Source organism: Chlorocebus sabaeus, chromosome 26 (assembly GCF_047675955.1).
Source record: "Chlorocebus sabaeus isolate Y175 chromosome 26, mChlSab1.0.hap1, whole genome shotgun sequence".
Taxonomy (NCBI): domain Eukaryota; kingdom Metazoa; phylum Chordata; class Mammalia; order Primates; family Cercopithecidae; genus Chlorocebus; species Chlorocebus sabaeus.
This window is the reverse complement of record NC_132929.1, coordinates 17,337,265-17,352,579: the sequence shown is the minus strand read 5'-3', so window position 1 is coordinate 17,352,579 and position 15,315 is coordinate 17,337,265. Positions and strand designations below refer to the sequence as shown.

Here is a 15,315-nt window from a genome sequence, read left to right as displayed (position 1 = left end):
CCCAATATATGTGGTCCTCCTTCTTCCTCTTTTTCACCTTTCTCTTTCTTCCTTCTCCTCCTCCTTCTCTCTCCTTTCCCAACAAATCCTGGGGTCAGCAAGGGGCTGGAGCCCAGGATGGAGTATGTCTGTCATATTTGAGATTTTCACCCCAGCCCCAGGAGTTCCAGTCCCTGGGCCATGCCATTTAGCCATAACTGAGGGGAGAAGCTGGCAGATCCTGGAACAGAAGTGGATATGGCAGCTGCTGGGTGATAGTGGGGACCCCTGTGGATAGTGAGCTGAGCCCTTTGGGGAATACTATCGTGCTGTGTCTCCCCAGCTCTGGCACTGCCCATGACCCCTCAGAAAGAATGGCTGCACATGGACACTGTCGAGCTGGAGAAGCTCCACTGGACCCAGGACTTGCCCCCTCTCCGGCGGCAGCAGACACAGGAGGTGAGGAGGGCCCGCTGGCCTACAAGGGGAGGGTGAGATGGGGCAGGAGAGGAGCTGCTGCTCTTGCCCTCAGAACTCAGGCCTTTCTATTGCCCAGAGCCTGAGAAGCATCTCTCCTTTGCTCTCACCCACCTTTCCCATCACTCTGCCTGGCCCCCAAGGCCAGATAAGCCCCATTTCTGGTTAGAAGTAGAGTCAGTACCTAAGTCCTGAAAGGCCTGGGATTAAAGGTGGGGAGTGGGTGTGTGAAGGTTTCGGGTGCCCCCAGACCACAGTCCTCTTTCTCTTCCCATTAGAGGATGCAGGCTCGATTCAGTCTTCAGGGAGAACTACTGACCCCTGATGTGGACCTGCCCACCCACCTGGGTCTGCACCACCATGGAGAGGAGGCAGAGGTAAGGCATGGGACTGGAGAGGACGGAGCAGCTCTTTTAACAACCCTGTGGAAAAGGATCTCTGGTCAACTGCCTTTGACCTTCTTTGTGCCCTGTTCTAGTTCATGCCCTTGCCGTGCATTCAGCTTCTTTTGTTTGGAGACGGAATCTTGCTCTGGCCCAGGCTGGAGTGCAGTGGCACGACCTCAGCTCGTTGCAACCTCCGCCTCCCGGGTTCAAGCCATTCTCCTGCTTCAGCCTCCGGACTGGCTGGGATTACAGGCGCCCGCCACCACATCCAGCTAATTTTTGTATTTTTAGTAGAGACAGGGTTTCACTGCATTAGCCAGGATGGTCTTAATCTGAGCTCGTGATTTGTCTGCCTCGGCCTTCCAAAGTGCTAGGATTACAGGCATGGCATTCAGTTTCTTAGGTTCAAAATCTTGATCCTCTCTCCACATTCTGGTCAGTTGCTAGAATTCACCGATCTTCTGTCACCTCCTCATGATGCCTCCTGCACTGTGGCCTTGCTTCCTCTGCTTGCTCTCCATGCCCTCCATTCTCCGCCCCCCTGCCATCCATGCCTCACGGGCTGCCATGCTGATTTCTCCTGGCCCAGCTCAGGCCATGTCTTGCCTCCAGAAGTTTTCCAGCTTCCCTCTGCTCACAGAATAAGGTCCTGGTCTCAACTGGGCAAGATACTCCTTCCACCTTCTGTCCCTGCTGACCCTGCTGCTCTGCCTCCTTCACTCCCTGCTGCACCGCTCACTCTGTTGGCTTTTCCCCACATACCTCCTGTGCTCAGGGCCCTCCAGGACTCCACTCGCTCCAGGGAATGCCTTTGCTTTTTGCTCCATGACCGGCCACTGAAGCTCTACCCATCCACTGAGACCAGTTCAATTTTCCAGGTCCCCTTCTCTCTCCTGTCCGCTGGTTGCAAATTAAACATAGTTACCACGTTCCTTTGTATCTGCCTTATGGCATGGTTACTTGTATGCAAGTCTTATCTTTACCGGCTTGAGGCTCCATGGAAAGCAGGGCAGATTCACTTATTTATCTTTGTCTTTCCTGTGATACCTTGCTTGGTGTTTTGGGGGCACTGTGCTGTATCCTGGCTGCTTCTGACTTCTTGTTCCTGCCCCAGAGAGCGGGGTACTCCCTACAGGAGCTGTTCCACCTGACCCGCAGCCAGGTGTCCCAGCAGAGAGCACTGGCACTGCATGTGTTGGCCCAGGTCATCAGCAGGGTGAGTAGATTGACAGCCTGGTCCTGCCCACCCTACCCTTCACCCCACAGCCTCAGACTTCCCCATCTCCTGCCCTTTTCACTCTGGCTGACTAGCCAGCTATGTGCTTTTAACAACCTGGGATCACAGAGGGGCAAACGAAGGATTAGGGCAAAGCCTCCAGATAACTTCAGCATCTTCAGCAAGGTTTTATCCTCCTCCCCCAGGCCCAGGCTGGTGAGTTTGGGGACCGACTAGCAGGCAGTGTCTTAAGCCTCCTTTTGGATGCTGGTTTCCTCTTCCTACTGCGCTTCTCCTTGGATGACAGAGTAGATGGGGTCATTGCAAGCGCCATCCGTGCTCTTCGGGCTCTGCTGGTGGCTCCTGGAGATGAGGTACTACAGGGATAGGAATGAGGCTTGGGCTTGGAGGTGCCAGGATCCATATTCCTATTACTGGGCATGGCCCAATTGCTAAGGCTTTGTAGGCAAGATGTAGAATGGGATGGCAGGCGTCTCCCTCATCTCCTAAAGGCCCCAAAACCCAGGAGCCTTGCCTTTCTGTTTTTGTTGGGGGGACATCCTCTCTACTCCTGGATCCATCTCCTGGCCCCTTCAGCATCGCCCCCCCAACTCCCTTTCCTCTGGCAGGAGCTCCTCGACAGCACCTTCTCTTGGTACCACGGAGCTTTGACATTCCCTCTGATGCCCAGCCAGGAGGACAAGGAGGATGAGGACGAGGATGAAGAATGCCCAGCAGAAAAAGCAAAAAGGAAAAGCCCTGAGGAAGAAAGCCGGGCTCCACCTGACCTGGCCCGACATGATGTCATCAAAGTAAAGGGACAGCTTCTTTCCCATCCCATGGCCCAGGGGATGAGCACATGCTGGAAAGAGGGGTCATCAGTGCCCGGGGCCCAGCTGCATTTGTCAGTGGGATTCTCTCTCCAACTCCCAGGGGCTCCTGGCTACCAGCCTGCTGCCTCGGCTGCGCTACTTGCTAGAGGTGACCTACCCAGGACCTGCTGTGGTCCTTGACATCCTGGCCGTGCTCATCCGCCTGGCCCGGCATTCCCTGGAGTCAGCCACAAGGGTGAGAAAAAAGGGAGCAGGGAATGGGCACAAAGCCTAGCTGGGCCTTGTCTTGACCCACAGCCTCCTGCCTTCCTTTCTCCTCCTGCCTCCCTTTCTCCTCTTGTCTCCCTTTCTCCTCCTGCCTCCCTTTCTCCTCCTGTCTCCCTTTCTCCTCCTGCCTCCCTTTCTCCTCCTGTCTCCCATAGGTCCTGGAGTGCCCTCGGCTGATAGAGACCATAGTTCGAGAGTTCTTGCCCACCAGCTGGTCTCCTGTGGGGGCAGGGCCTACCCCTAGTCTATACAAAGTACCCTGTGCTACTGCCATGAAACTACTTCGTGTCCTGGCCTCAGCTGGGAGGAATATTGCTGCCCGGCTGGTGAGCAGGATATAGGGTGAGGGATGGGGGAATGCATGGGACAGGGTTAGGTTGGGAGCTAAACATGGCTCCTGAACTCTGGGTGGCCAGCTCTTGCCATCTTCTTCCTCTCTGATCCAGTTGCTTAGAAATGCGACAGAAACCACCAGGCATGAACCTGTTTACTGGAGCCTGGTGCATCATACAGGGGTACTGTGGTCTCATGATGTGATAGGAGGTCTCCCTGTTCCCTAGACCCAGATCAGGGCCTCATGCACATAGGCACTCATCACCTATAGCCAAGTAGCCCTAGAGAAGGTGCCCAGCAAACCTTGCTAAAAAGAGGGAGGACTAGGTGTAGTGGCTCAGGCCTGAATCCCAGCACTTTGGGAGGCCAAGGCAGGAGGATCACTTGAGGCCAGGAGTTCAGGGGCCAGCCTGGGCAAAATAGTGAGACTCTGTCTCTATAAAAAACAAAAACAAAAAATTAGCTAGATGTGGTAGCACATGCCTGTAGTCTCAGCTACTCGCTATGCTGAGGTAGAAGGATCACTTGAGCTGGGAGGTGGAGGCTGCAGTGGGCTATGATTGCACCAACCACTGCACTACAGCCTAGGCAACAGGGTGAGACCCTGTCTCAAAAATACTACTACTGGCCAGGTGTAGTGACTCATGTGTGTAATCTCAGCACTTTGGGAGGTCGAGGTGGTGGATCACTTGAGGTTAGGAGTTCGAGACCAGCCTGGCCAACATGGCAAAACCCTGTCTCTACTAAAAGTACAAAAATTAGCCAGGTGTGGTGGTACGTGCCTGTAGTCCCAGCTACTTGGGAGGCTGAGGCAGGAGAATTGCTTGAACCCGGGAGATGGAGGCTGGCATGAGCCAAGATCATGCCACTGCATTCCAGCCTAGGTGGCAAAACAAGACTCCGTCTAAAAAAAATAGTAGGGGCCGGGTGCAATGGCTCACACCTATAATCCCAACACTTTGGGAGGCTAAGGTGGGTAGATCACAGGGTCAGCAGTTCGAGACAAGCCTGGCCAACATAGTGAAACCCCGTCTCTACTAAAAATACAAAAATTAGCCGGGCATGGTGGTACACACCTCTAGTTCCAACTACTCAGGAGGCTGAGGCAGGAGAATCGCTTGAACCTGGGAGGCGGAGGTTGTGGTGAGCCAAGATCGTACCACTGCACTCCAGCCTGGGCAACACAGCAAAACTCCATCTCAAAATAATAATAATAATAACAATAAATGATAAAAAAATAAAAAAATTGAGATTTTAAATAAATCATGAAATAAATAAGGAGGAAGGGCAGGGTGGGTGAGATATGACTGTGGCACCAGAGGGGCCTGGGTCAGGATTGAGTTAAGCCACCCTCTGTCCAGCTGAGAGTAGCTGGACTTAAGACGCACAGCTGACCCTGATCCCCAGACTGTGCCCATTTCCAGTTGAGCAGCTTTGATCTCCGGAGCCGCCTGTGCCGCTTCATAGCTGAAGCTCCCCAAGAACTGGCCTTGCCCCCAGAGGAAGCTGAGACGCTGAGCACCGAGGCCCTCCGTCTGTGGGCTGTGGCTGCCTCCTATGGCCAGGGCGGTGACCTTTACAGGTGAGGAGAGGCAGCGGGTAGGCTCCCCCTAGATACCTTCAGTTCTGTTCTTCCGGCCAAATCAAACACCTCAGCCTTGCTCAAGGTCCCAGGCTTGGAGGAAGGATAAGAATGAGGGGGAGGATTTCTGCCAGATGTGAAAAGGCTTAGGAGTCAGGCCCAGCCAGGGAAGAGGGGGACAAACCTGGTTAACCATATTCTCTGCTCAAAAGCATTGGCCGGGCACAGTGGCTCACGCCTGTAATCCCAGCACTTTGGGATGCCAAGGTAGGCGGATCACGAGGTCAGGAGTTCGAGACCAGCCTGGCCAATATGGTGAAATCCCGTCTCTACTAAAAATACAAAAATTAGCCAGGTGTGGTGGTGCACGCCTGTAGTCCCAGCTACTCAGAAGGTTGAGGCAGGAGAATTGGTTTAAGCTGGGAGGCAGAGGTTGCAGTGAGCCGAGATCACTCCATCACTCCACTGCACTCCAGCCTGGGCAACAGAGAATCTGTCTCAAAAAAAAAAAAAAAAAAAAAAGCACTGGTATCTGTGAAATCACATTTAAATTCCCTGTTGGGGGCAGCCTTGAAGGACTACATCCTTTCCATTCTTTAGGGCTGAGCCTTCCAAGAGTGCCCCACTCTTCCTCCTCATCCTCCTTTACCAAACTGCAGATCCCTGGGTCAGGGCCATGACCTACGTCTCATGTCTTCACCTGCTTTCATGCAGTGAAAATCAGTCCCTGTTCTTCCCTAGGGAGCTCTACCCAGTGCTGATGCGGGCCTTGCAGGTGGTGCCACAGGAGCTCAGCACCCACCCGCCTCAGCCCCTGTCCATGCAGCGGATAGCCGCACTGCTCACTCTCCTCACCCAGCTGACTCTGGCAGCCGGCAGCACCCCCGCTGAAACCATCAGGTAGTTTATAGCCAGGACCCACAGGACAGGTGGAGGGCTCCTCCACAGGGCTGGGGTGACTGGAGCATAGAGGAGCGTGAGGCAGCCAGATCCTCACTGTGGCCTCCTTTGGCACTTTTGTAGTGATTCTGCTGAGGCCAGCCTCTCGGCCACCCCTTCCTTAGTCACTTGGACACAGGTGTCTGGGCTCCAGCCTCTTGTCGAGCCGTGTCTAAGGCAGACCTTGAAGTTGCTGTCCAGACCTGAGATGTGGAGAGCCGTGGGCCCAGTGCCCGTTGCCTGCCTGTTGTTCCTGGGTGCCTACTACCAGGCCTGGAGCCAGCAAGTGAGTGCCTCCTGCTGGCCATCTACCAGGCCCCCGCACCCTGCCTTCAGCTACATTCCACCTGTTGCTCCCTCTCTGTGTCCATCTCTTCACTCCTACCTCCCCATTTACTGTCTTCCCTTTTAATTCCTACCCTTCTTCCTCTTTTCACCTCCATATCCCCGTGCAGCTTCCCAGGAGCCATGGTGGTGGGGACCAGAGAGCCCACGCAGCAGCTCAGCCTTCCTGTAGCCTGGGTGCTCTCTCTTTATGCCCCCTACACATAGGGGCCTTCTCTCCCAAGAAGGCTTAGCCTGCAGAAGCCTCCAAACATGCTCTTTTGGGCTCTTGGGATGGTGGCATTGGCCTGGGTACACAGGGGCTAGGAGAATGAATGGCTGGGCCAGCAGCTCAGTGAACTCCTTGGTCCACCAGCCGAGCTCGTGCCCAGAGGATTGGCTCCAGGACATGGAGCGCCTGTCAGAGGAGCTGTTGCTGCCACTGCTGAGTCAGCCCACCCTGGGCGGCCTGTGGGATTCCCTTAGGTATGTACTGTGTGTGGTAGCTGGGGGAGTCAGGGGAGGAGACAGTTTCATCCTTGTGGGATTCCTGGGTCCAGTTCCCTGATCCATCCCAGGGTGCAGGCCCTCAGCCCAAGGGAAACCCGAGTCCCTAGCAGGCAGCAGTGGGGTGGGCTCTGAGGAGTGTGGGCACTGACCTCCACAGCCAGGCCCCCCGTTAGTCTTGGGTACAGACCCAGCAGCTCTTTACACTTTACCTACAGGCACTGCTCCCCTCTGTGCAACCCGCTGTCCTGTGCGCCAGCCCCTGAAGCTCCCCCCAGCCTCGTGTCACTGGGCTGCTCGGGAGGCTGCCCCAGTCTCAGTCTGGCTGGCTCAGCCTCACCCTTCCCCTTCCTCACTGCCCTCCTCTCTCTTCTCAATACCCTCGCTCAGATCCACAAGGGCCTATGTGGCCAGGTAAGTGTGGGGTGCCTAGTTAGGGGCCAGGCAAGGGGCCAAGATGGCAGGAATCAGAAAGAAAGTGGGAGGGTGGAATGGGCGCAGTGGCTCACGCCTGTAATACCAGCACTTTGGGAGGCCGAGGGGGGCAGATCACCTGAGGTCAGGAGTTCGAGACCAGCCTGACCAACATGAAGAAACCCCGTCTCTACTAAAAACACAAAATTAGCTGGGTGTGGTGGCTCATACCTGTAATCCCAGCTACTTGGAGGCTAAGGCAGGAGAATTGCTTGAACCTGGGAGGCGGAGGTTGTGGTGAACTGCACTCCAGCCTGGGCAACAAGAGCGAAACTCCATCTCAAAAAACACAGAAAGTGGGAGGGTGTCCCATGGGGAAAGGAGGCCTTCTGCTGGCACTCATTTCCCTGAGTCTGGAGAGAGGGGCAGCCACCTGGGGAGCCCTAGAAGGCATCAGAGTGAATTTCTATATCTGAACAAAATTGCTTTTCCTCAGCTGGCTGCCATATTGGCTGCCCCGGGACTCCAGAATTACTTCCTCCAGTGTGTGGCTCCTGGGGCTGCCCCACACCTCACACCCTTCTCTGCGTGGGCCCTGCGCCACGAGTACCACCTGCAGTACCTGGCACTCGCTCTGGCCCAGAAAGCGGTGGGTCCCCCTGTCTGACAGTTTCTTCCCCCCATCCCATTATCCCCCTCCTGTTTCTGTGGACCCCAGCCTGCTTCTGCCAGGCCATGCAGCTCCCACTTTCCTCCAGAGATGCCCTGGACCTGTGCCCTTCAGCCTCACTTTTATCTTCCTCACTTCTCTCTGCCACGTCCCCTTCTCCCGCACTAGATAGCTCCCTGTTTTTCTGTCTGCAGGCAGCACTGCAGCTACTGCCAGCCCCCCATGCTGCCCTCCATCATGGTATGGCCTTGGCCCTGCTGAGCCGGCTGCTGCCTGGAAGTGAGTACCTCGCCCATGAGCTGCTGCTGAGCTGTGTATTCCGGCTGGAGCTCCTCCCGTAAGTGCTTGGTTGGTGGCATCAACTCAGCCCTTTTGGACACTGCTGCGGTTGTTAACAGAGCAGCCCTGAATTTGGAGCCAGGAGACCTAAATTCTCTTTCTTCCATGGATGACACTTAATTCTTCTGAGCTTCCATTACCTCATTAGTGAATTGAGGATCAGGCTAAACACACCCAAGAATGATTGTGAGACTTCAGTGTGACTGCATGGCTAAAAAACTGGTATATAAATCAGTTACACACATGTAATAGCCATCAGCTACAGAGTGTTTACTCCGTGTCTGATACTCCCTTATGTATTTATCAACATTTTAAGTATTTTACTTGGACCATGAGATAGATACTATTATTATCCTTATTTTACTCTGAGGAAACTGAGGCTCAGAGAAGTTATGTAAACTCATACCTAGGCAGCTAGCTCTAGCGTGCATCCTCTTAACTGCTACACAGCACTGCGTGGGAGGTTGTTAAGGGAGCAGAGAGGCACAGGTCTGGACCTAGGAGCCTCCAGGAAGTCCCAAAGAGCTGGCACAGCCTCCAGGTGCTGTGGTTCCAGCCCTCATTTTTGGTTTTTTGGTCCCATTACAGGGAAAGAACATCAGGGGGTCCAGAGGCAGCTGACTTCTCTGACCAGCTGTCTTTAGGAAGCAGCAAGGTCCCTTGGTGTGGGCAGGGGACTCTGCTAGCTCAGGCCTGCCAGGACCTCCCCAGCATCCGCAGCTGCTACCTGACTCATTGCTTGCCAGCCCGAGCCAGTCTGCTGGCCTCCCAGGCTCTGCACCGAGGGGAGCTACAGCGAGTCCCAACCCTGCTACTGCCTGTGCCTATGGAGCCGCTGCTGCCCACCGACTGGCCCTTCCTGCCACTGATTCACCTCTACCACCGGGCTTCAGACACGCCCTCGGGACTCTCTCCCATGGACACCGTAGGCACAGCCATGCGGGTCCTGCAGTGGGTGCTAGTTTTAGAGAGCTGGCGCCCCCAGGCCCTCTGGGCTGTGCCCCCTGCTGCCCGCCTGGCACGGCTCATGTGTGTGTTCCTGGTGGACAGTGAGCTGTTCCGAGAGTCCCCAGTACAGCATCTGGTGGCAGCCCTCCTAGCCCAGCTCTGTCAGCCTCAAATCTTGCCAAACCTCAACCTGGACTGCCCACTCCCTGGCCTGACGTCTTTCCCTGACCTCTATGCCAACTTCCTGGACCATTTTGAGGCTGTCTCTTTTGGGGACCACCTCTTTGGGGCCCTGGTCCTCCTGCCTCTGCAGCGTCGGTTCAGTGTCACCTTGCGTCTTGCTCTCTTTGGGGAACACGTGGGAGCCTTGCGAGCTCTGAGCCTGCCTCTGACCCAGGTACTTTTTCAGTCCAGCAGGACCTGCAAGGGTACCCTGCACTGGGCCCCGGGGACAGTCCTGAGCCTTGAGGAGCTTTGGAAGACCTCAGCTTCCTCATCTTACCTCTTGGGGGCTTTGAGGGGATTAAGAGAATCAATGAAAAGGGCTTAATGTGGGCTGGGTGTGGTGGCTCACACCTGTAATTGCATCACTTTAGGAAGCCGAGGTGGGTGGATCACCTGAGGTCAGGAGTTTGAGGCCAGCCTGGGCAACATGGTGAAACCCCATTTCTACTAAAAATACAAAACTTAGCTGGGCGTGGTTGTGGGTGCCTGTAGTCCCAGCTACTTGGGAGGCTGAGGCAGGAGAATCACTTGAACCCGGGAGGCGCAGGCTACAGTGAGCCGAGATTGCGCCACTGCACTCCAGCCTGGGTGACAGAGCAAGACCCTGTCTCAAAAAAGAAAAGGGTTTAACATGGTATCTGGTGTATGGTAGGTATTCATTACTATTAATAAGGCATAGCTCCTTGCTCATCAGTGCTACAATCTAGATAAGAGATTTACTGAAAACCTACATAGTTCTGAATTATTTAGATGCTAGGTGTTGTCAGGATTCAGAGAAGGGAAAGATCAAATTGGGCTTTGTGGAAGAAGTGGGGATTGACCCAGGCACTTTAGGTTAGGTAGAATTTGAATTGGTGAAGAGGTAGAAAGGCAGGAGATTCCTAGCAGAACAACATAAGCAAAAGGAGCATGACAAAGGGCAGAAGGAAGGAGGAGAGATTTCTGTTGGGAACTTAAGGCTAAAAATAAGTGAAGTCTGAGAGAGCCTCAAATATCAGGCTAAGGACTTAAATGTATATCCCAGCACTCTGGGAGGCCGAGGTGGGCAGATCATCTGAGGTCGAGTTCGAGACCAGCCTTGCCAACATGGCAAAACCCTGTCTCTACTAAAGAAAAATACAAAAAATTAGCTGGGCGTGGTGGTGCACGCCTGTAATCTCAGCTACTCTGGAGGCTGAGGCAGGAGAATCACTTGAACCCGGCAGGTGGAGGTTGCCGTGAACCCAGATTGTGCCACTGCACTCCAGCTTGGGCAACAAGAGTGAAACTGTCTCGAAAAAGAAAAAAAAAAAGTTTTTTTTTTTTTCTGGGTGAGGTGGCTCATGCCTGTAATCCAACATTTTGGGAGGCCACGGCAGGAGGATCGCTTGAAGCCAAGAGTTTCAGACCAGCTTGGGCAACATAGCTAGACACCATCGCTATAAAAAGTTACTTGAAAATTAGCCAGGCCTGGTGACTTGCCCGTAGACCACCCAGGAGCCTGAGACAGGAGGATCACTTGAACTCAGGAGCTGAGGCTGCCAGTGAGCTATGATCACACCACTGCATTCCAGACTTGGAAATAGTACGAGACTCTATTTAAAAGAAAAAAAAGTTATTATGTTTTGTTTTTAAGATTTCGGTTTTTTTTTTTTTTTTTTTTTTTAAGACAGTCTCGCTCTGTTGCTCAGGCTGGAGTAAAATGGCTCACTGCAACCTCCAGCTCCCAAGTTCAAGCGATTCTCCTGCCTCAACCTCCTGAGTAGCTGGGATTACAAGCACACAGCACCATGCCTGGCTAATTTTTTTTTTTTTTTGAGACAGAGTCTCGTGCTGTCGCCCAGGCTGGTATGCAGTGGCACGATCTCGGCTCACTGCAACCTACACCCCCGGGTTCAAGTGATTCCCCTGCCTCAGCCTCCGAAGTAGCTGGGACTACAAGCATCCGCCATCATGCCCAGCTAATTTTTGTATTTTCAGTAGAGATGGCATTTCACCATGTTGGCCAGGCTGGTCTTGAACTCCTAACTTCATGTGATCGGCCTGCCTCAGCCTCCCAAAGTGCTGGGATTGCAGGCGTGGCCCACCACACATGGCCAATTTCATTCTTTTTAATGGCTGCTTCTCAGTTCCCAGTTTTCCCCGACATCTGCTCTGTAGTCTTTAACCTTGATCCTTGTGCTAGGACAGATGTCTGTCTAGGACCTGATCTCTGCCCTCATGATTTGGTTTCATGTGATTATTATCCATGCACCTTGTGGATGTATATATATTACTACCCTCCCCCTCAACACATCCTTTCCCCTGTCACAGTTGCCTGTGTCCCTGGAGTGTTACACAGTGCCTCCCGAAGACAACCTGGCCCTCCTTCAGCTCTACTTTCGGACCCTGGTTACTGGTGCGCTCCGTCCACATTGGTGCCCCGTGCTCTATGCTGTGGCTATAGCTCATGTCAATAGCTTCATCTTCTCTCAGGACCCACAGAGCTCAGTAAGTTACATCTCCATCTTCAGAGGAAGGAAGAGAGCTGCCTCTGGGCCAGCTGGGGGAGAGGTGGTTGGTACCAGCCCTGGGCTCAGTGCCACCTCTCCCTGTTCTGCTTCTAGGATGAGGTAAAAGTTGCCCGCAGGAGTATGCTGCAGAAAACGTGGCTGCTGGCAGATGAGGTAGGGTCAGGGCCATTAGGAGGGTGCGGTATTAGAGGATCTTGGGGGACAGAGACCACAACAGGATCTCATTACCTACTTCATAAGGTTTCTTTCCTCTCTGCAGGGTCTCCGGCAGCACCTCCTCCACTATAAGCTTCCCAATTCCACACTCCCAGAGGGCTTTGAGCTCTATTCTCAGTTGCCCCCTCTGCGTCAGCACTACCTCCAGAGACTGACTTCAGCGGTGCTCCAAAATGGGGTATCAGAGACCTAGGATAGTTGCTATAGATGAAAAGATGGGTACATTGTCCTGTATCCAGCCTTTCAACAGATGCCTGGCCAGACAAAGGACATTGTGTCCTAATGGCAGGCAGGAGACCAAGGAGCAGAAAGCTTGCCTTCCTGGAAGCAGGTGGTTTGAGCTGTTTTGGAGCAGAATGAGCCCTACCATTACATCCTGATACCGGGGCTTCTGAAGGTCTGTGCTGGGAGTGAGGAGCGGCTTAGCTATTTACCCCCTCTTTGGGGACAGGGCAAACTAAATGCATCCCTTCTTACCTAACTCCCAACCCCTGCCCCGGGCTAAGGTATATGAATGCTATAGTTGTACATTAAAATGTTTTTTATCTCCCGGAAATCTGATTTGGACTGATTTCAGCCATGTTAGTTCAGGGTTAGTATGTGGGGGTGGGTTATCCCAGGTGAGGAGCAGGACTGCTGTGAGAGAGATGGGGAAGAATCATAAGTGGGAGGTAAAAACTTTGTCCACATCTGGAGACAGCAAGAATATGGGACCTGCCAGGCACAGTAGTGAACACCTGTAGTCCCAACTACTTGGGAGGCTGAGGCAGGATGATCACTTGATTCCAGGAATTTAATTCCAGCCTGGCCAACATAGTGAGATGCCATGTCTGTCTGTCTGCCTATCTATCTGTCTATCTATTTATTTCTGAGACAGGGTCTTACTCTGTCACCCAGGCTGGAGTGCAGTGGCATGATCATAGCTCACTGCAGCCTCGACCTCCTGGGCTCAAGCCATTCTCCCACCTCTGCCTCCTGAGTGGCTGGGACCACAGGCAAGTACCACCATGCCTGGCTAATTTTTTGTATTTGTAGAGACAGGGTTTCACCATGTTGCCCAGGTTGGTCTTGAATTCCTGAGCTCAAGCAGTCCACCCACCTCGGACTCCCAAAGTGCTAAGATTACAGGCGTGAGCCACTACACCTGGCCTATTTTGGTAGTTTCTACATTGTTCTTTTGTCTGAATTCTAAAACTTAGGCTTTCTTAGACTGTCTTTTGCTGTGTGGAATTACTTACTGTGTTTGCAGGTAATCAGAGTGAGAACAGTATGCCAAGGCTTAGCCCTGTCAGTAGGTAGAGAGAACCTAGTCTTCATAAATGGAGCTGCTGAACACAGAATTATCCAATAGATTTTTTGGGTTTTTTTTTTTTTTTTTGTTTTGTTTTTTTTTGACACAGAGTCTTGCTCTGTCATGCAGGCTGATGTGCAGTGGGGTAATCTCAGCTCACCACAACCTCTGCCTCCCTAGTTCAAGCCACTCTCCTGCCTCAGCCTCCCAAGTAGCTGGGATTAAAGGCACGTGCCACCACGTCCGGATAATTTTTGTATTTTTAGTAGAGACGGGGTTTCGCCATGTTGGACAGGCTGGTCTTGAACTCCTGACCTCGTGATCCACCCACCTCAGCCTCCAAAAGTGCTGGTATTACAGGCGTGAGCCACTGGCCCAGCGTTTTTTGTTTTTTTTTTTTTTTGAGACAGAGTCTCACTCTAGCCCAAGCCAGAGTGCAGTGGCATGATCTTGGCTCACTGCAACCTCTGTTTCCCGGGCTCAAGCGATTTTCATGCCTCAGCCTCTGAAGTAGCAGGGACTACAGGCGCACACCACCACACGCAGCTAACTTTTTGTATTTTTATTAGAGGCAGGGTTTTGCCATGTTGCCCAGGGTGGTCTCGGACTCCTGAGCTCAGGCAGTACGCCTACCTCGGCCTCCCAAAGTGCTGGGATTACAAACGTGAGCCACGGCGCACGGCCCCAGTAGGTTTTATTAAGCAACTACTGTATCAGCAAATACCAATGATTCTCAAACTTTGTGACAAAAATCACCTGGATGGTATTTTAAAACAGATGACTGGGCCCTACCACCAGAAGCTGCTGATTCAGTACGTCTGGGGTGAAACCCAAGAATCTGCATTTCTAACAAGTTCCCAGGTGATACTGATGCTGATATTCAGAACCAACTACACAACCACAATTTGAAGAGCAGTGGCTTAAAGAGGTCTTGCAAGGTAAATTCTGTGATCTCATAGTGATAACTAGGGAATAGACACCAGGAGTTTTTTGGGTTTTTTTTGTTTTGTTTTGTTTTTGAGACGGAGTCTTGCTCTGTTGCCCAGGCTGGAGTGCAGTGGCCAGATCTCGGCTCACTGCAAGCTCCGCCTCCCGGGTTCACGCCATTCTCCTGCCTCAGCCTCCCGAGTAGCTGGGACTACAGGCACCCGCCACCTCGCCCGGCTAGTTTTTTGTAATATTTAGTAGAGACGGGGTTTCACCGTGTTAGCCAGGATGGTCTCGATCTCCGACCTCGTGATCCACCCGTCTCCGCCTCCCAAAGTGCTGGGATTACAGGCTTGAGCCACCGCGCCCGGCACCAGGAGTTTTTTTTGTTTTTTGTTTGTTTTTTTGAGACGGAGTCTCACTGTGTCCCCCAGGCTGGAGTGCAGTGGTGCAATCTCGGCTCACTGCAACCTCTGCCTTCCGGGTTCAAGCAATTCTCTGCCTCAGCCTCCCGAGTAGCTGGGATTACAGGCGTGCACTACCACACCTGGCTAATTTTGTATTTTTAGTAGAGATGGGGTTTTGCCATGTTGGTCTATCTAGTCTCGAACTTCTGACCTCAGGTGATCTGCCTGCCTCGGCCTCCCAAAGTGCTAGGATATAGGCATGAGCCACTGCGCCCGGCCCTCAAGTTAGAATTTTAAGCAAATGATTGAAGACTCAAGACACAAAACTACCTGAAGGGAGTGGCTCCCACATTTGTAGGGTACCTTGTAGCTTACAGAGCAATTTCCCTTCATATGATTTTGCAGGTGGTGGGGAAACTCTCAGAGCAATTGTGGCCTGTGCTACATCACCCATTTACCAGAGGTGCTAGTACTAGTGCTCAAGATCAATCGATCCATCGATCTGTCTACCTATCATCTATCGTCCTTCGGTGCTACTAAAAG

At 52.9% G+C, this 15,315-nt stretch overlaps 1 protein-coding gene across 3 annotated transcripts in view; it reads left to right on the top strand.

Moving 5' to 3' along the window:
• RPAP1 (RNA polymerase II associated protein 1) overlaps window positions 1–12,704 on the top strand; it is a 27,529-nt gene extending 14,825 nt beyond the window's left edge. For all 3 annotated transcript variants that reach the window (XM_008016965.3, XM_073012061.1, XM_038009853.2), the window contains 18 exons: window positions 323–438; window positions 735–833; window positions 1,957–2,058; window positions 2,265–2,432; window positions 2,688–2,870; window positions 2,992–3,126; window positions 3,314–3,484; window positions 4,916–5,073; window positions 5,815–5,973; window positions 6,097–6,298; window positions 6,713–6,822; window positions 7,062–7,257; window positions 7,754–7,906; window positions 8,122–8,264; window positions 8,855–9,611; window positions 11,732–11,908; window positions 12,025–12,084; window positions 12,191–12,704. In XM_008016965.3, coding sequence (XP_008015156.2) covers window positions 323–438; window positions 735–833; window positions 1,957–2,058; window positions 2,265–2,432; window positions 2,688–2,870; window positions 2,992–3,126; window positions 3,314–3,484; window positions 4,916–5,073; window positions 5,815–5,973; window positions 6,097–6,298; window positions 6,713–6,822; window positions 7,062–7,257; window positions 7,754–7,906; window positions 8,122–8,264; window positions 8,855–9,611; window positions 11,732–11,908; window positions 12,025–12,084; window positions 12,191–12,340 — 3,239 coding nt within the window. In that variant the 3' untranslated portion in view covers window positions 12,341–12,704. The remainder of the gene's footprint in view (window positions 1–322; window positions 439–734; window positions 834–1,956; window positions 2,059–2,264; window positions 2,433–2,687; window positions 2,871–2,991; window positions 3,127–3,313; window positions 3,485–4,915; window positions 5,074–5,814; window positions 5,974–6,096; window positions 6,299–6,712; window positions 6,823–7,061; window positions 7,258–7,753; window positions 7,907–8,121; window positions 8,265–8,854; window positions 9,612–11,731; window positions 11,909–12,024; window positions 12,085–12,190) is intronic.
• Window positions 12,705–15,315: the final 2,611 nt, after the last annotated feature.